This window comes from Buceros rhinoceros, unplaced genomic scaffold, assembly GCF_000710305.1.
Source record: "Buceros rhinoceros silvestris isolate BGI_N320 unplaced genomic scaffold, ASM71030v1 scaffold6315, whole genome shotgun sequence".
Lineage (NCBI taxonomy): Eukaryota > Metazoa > Chordata > Aves > Bucerotiformes > Bucerotidae > Buceros > Buceros rhinoceros.
The window spans coordinates 1,834-4,166 of NW_010414464.1; the positions used below are offsets into that span (position 1 = coordinate 1,834).

Genomic DNA, 2,333 nt, shown 5'->3' on the forward strand with positions numbered 1-2,333 from the left:
CTAAATACCTTCACCCTGATGAGCCGAGTGGGCTAATCTCTCTCTCTTCCTTTCTCTCCTTTTCTTTCGCCTTTTCCATTTCCCATTTAATATTATATTCTCTCTTGCCAAGCCACTATCTCAAAATTGTTTATAGTTTTATTATCATGTTAAAGTTTCTATGAGTAAAGTTTCTTCACGCCAGCTGGCCCTGAGTGCTGGCATCTCTGCTTAGGGAGCAGAGAGAATTCAGAAGATCACCTACCTGAGTCCAGCTGAGCCAGGACGCATGCAACAGAAGCAAATTTTAACTCATCTGAATCATTTCACAATGTGGCTACAAATGAAAAGTGAGAACACAAACAGCACAACACAATCCTTTGGGGAAATTAGTTGGGGAATACTAACAAACACTGAATGAAATTTCCCCACCAGATCACTACATATTCTAAAGAAGAAAGCAAAGTGAGGACATGGTCTAGAAACTTTCACAGTGGGGAACCTGGAGACAGGGAGCAAAACCCCTGACTCATCACCAAGCTCAGCACCATCCTTCTGTGCTTAGAGCATGGCAGCTAAGAGTTCAGCCACTGCCAGAGCAGCTGCTAGCTGCTCTGTATTTCCACAGCTCAGCGGAAATTACCGTTCACACCAATGCCTTGAGGTACAGACTGAACTTTTCCACTGTGCAATCAACTTGCGAAGGAGTTGATTCACATATTACAAGTAAGCCATTGTCAGAAAAGGGTGATCTCACTAAAAGATAGATGCGGATGTCTCAGTGGTGTGGCATATTTAAGATGTGATTTCCTTGCTTGCAGTCACATGAAATAGTATCAGGACTCTTGAGTTCAAACAAACCTCTAGAAAAGATACCATCTATTATCTATTTCAGTGAAGTTTTATTACAGAGGACAGCGACAGAGCTTTCTTTAAAATTCTGTTATATTTACGTTTCAAAATTGGAAAAAAGCCATACAGAACAAAAACTCTCAAGTAAATGTATTTATTGTTGGGATTTTTTAATGCAGAAATACTGCTATTTCAAGTATAGGCTTACAACTCTGCTTCACTGTCCTTTATGTCAAAACGAGACAAGAGCACCCTGGTGTACTTCATTTTGATCAGGAGAGTCAAACGGTGGTTTTGGGTATTTATGCACAAATCACACTGACGGCAGGGTCTGTCATATTTGTACACAAAGTGAGAATGTGCCTCAAAAAACCCTACAAAGAGTAAGAACTTTTGCTATCTTAACATCCTTGGTACACTGAAAAGCTGCTTGCATACACAGAGAAAATACATATTCAGGTTATGAAGACCAAGTTCTCAAAACCTATGTCACTGAGTGCTACAACAATAAAATGCAAATTAGTCTTTTAATATGGACGACTAGTTGTGACACAAACCGAAACAGCTCTTCCCCCCTTCCACAGTTCTAACTACATGTAAGTCGGTGAATACTGTGTTCAGAACAGACCTCTGTTTCACCTGTCCACTACTTTAAGAAGTTAAAAGCTTAGTTCTTTTTTGATGGTTACGAAGCAATTTTCTGTCCTTTCATATTTTATGTGAATATCAAAAGAGTGCTTTCATTTACTTCCAGGAAAGCTTTGTGCATTACATGTTGCAGCTCAGAGCAGGATACAGATAATGCTGAAAACCACTACTGAAAAATATGTGTTTATGCTGAAATCAATTACTTCTCTTAACTGCAACCTCTTTAGCACAGAATAAGGCAAGCATCAAGGGAAATGTGGGCAATATGAAATGATTTTGTAGTTGTTAGTAGCATCTTCTTTCTTCCTTTGTCTTACTAACAAAAGCTAACGTTAAAGCAGTTATGAAGTGCCAAACGGATTTCCGACTTCCATTTTAATGACAGGATTTGCCTAAGTAAACATTATCCTCCGAAAGCGAAATTCACATTTCACAAATCAGTTTCAGCCTCCAGAACTATGGCTGGAGTTTGTTTAAATGCAATAAAGGACACAAAACCAAACCAACTCTTAGTTCTAGAGGTCTCCTCACTCAGGGACACCCAAGCTGAGCCAAGTCCTAGAGGAAAGATGAGCTCACCATCCTGAAATACCGAGGCTGAGTCGGACGCCAGTTATCAACCAGGGGAACATGAGGTTCATTCTCAGCATTCTTGGATAGGCTGCGGAGCTTCGCCATCTGCAGGAGAGCAAAAATTGAAGTGTCCTCATGGAAATCCCTTGGGATTAAATCCACAGCCCAACAATTAAACCAAGGAGGCTGGCCCAGCCCCAGAAGCTGAGGAGAAAGTCTCCTTCAAAGTTCTGAAGATGCCCTTCACCCCATCACTACAGGAACTGTACTCATGTTCTTTC

At 40.6% G+C, this 2,333-nt stretch overlaps 1 protein-coding gene across 1 annotated transcript in view; it reads right to left on the minus strand.

Moving 5' to 3' along the window:
- Positions 1-2,037: 2,037 nt before the first annotated feature.
- Positions 2,038-2,333, minus strand: part of LOC104494281 (carbonic anhydrase 3-like) — a gene marked incomplete at its 5' end in the record, with an annotated part of 6,561 nt that continues 6,265 nt past the window's right edge. Inside the window, one exon of the mRNA XM_010137091.1 lies at positions 2,038-2,157. Within this exon, the coding sequence (XP_010135393.1) occupies positions 2,038-2,157 (120 nt within the window). The remainder of the gene's footprint in view (positions 2,158-2,333) is intronic.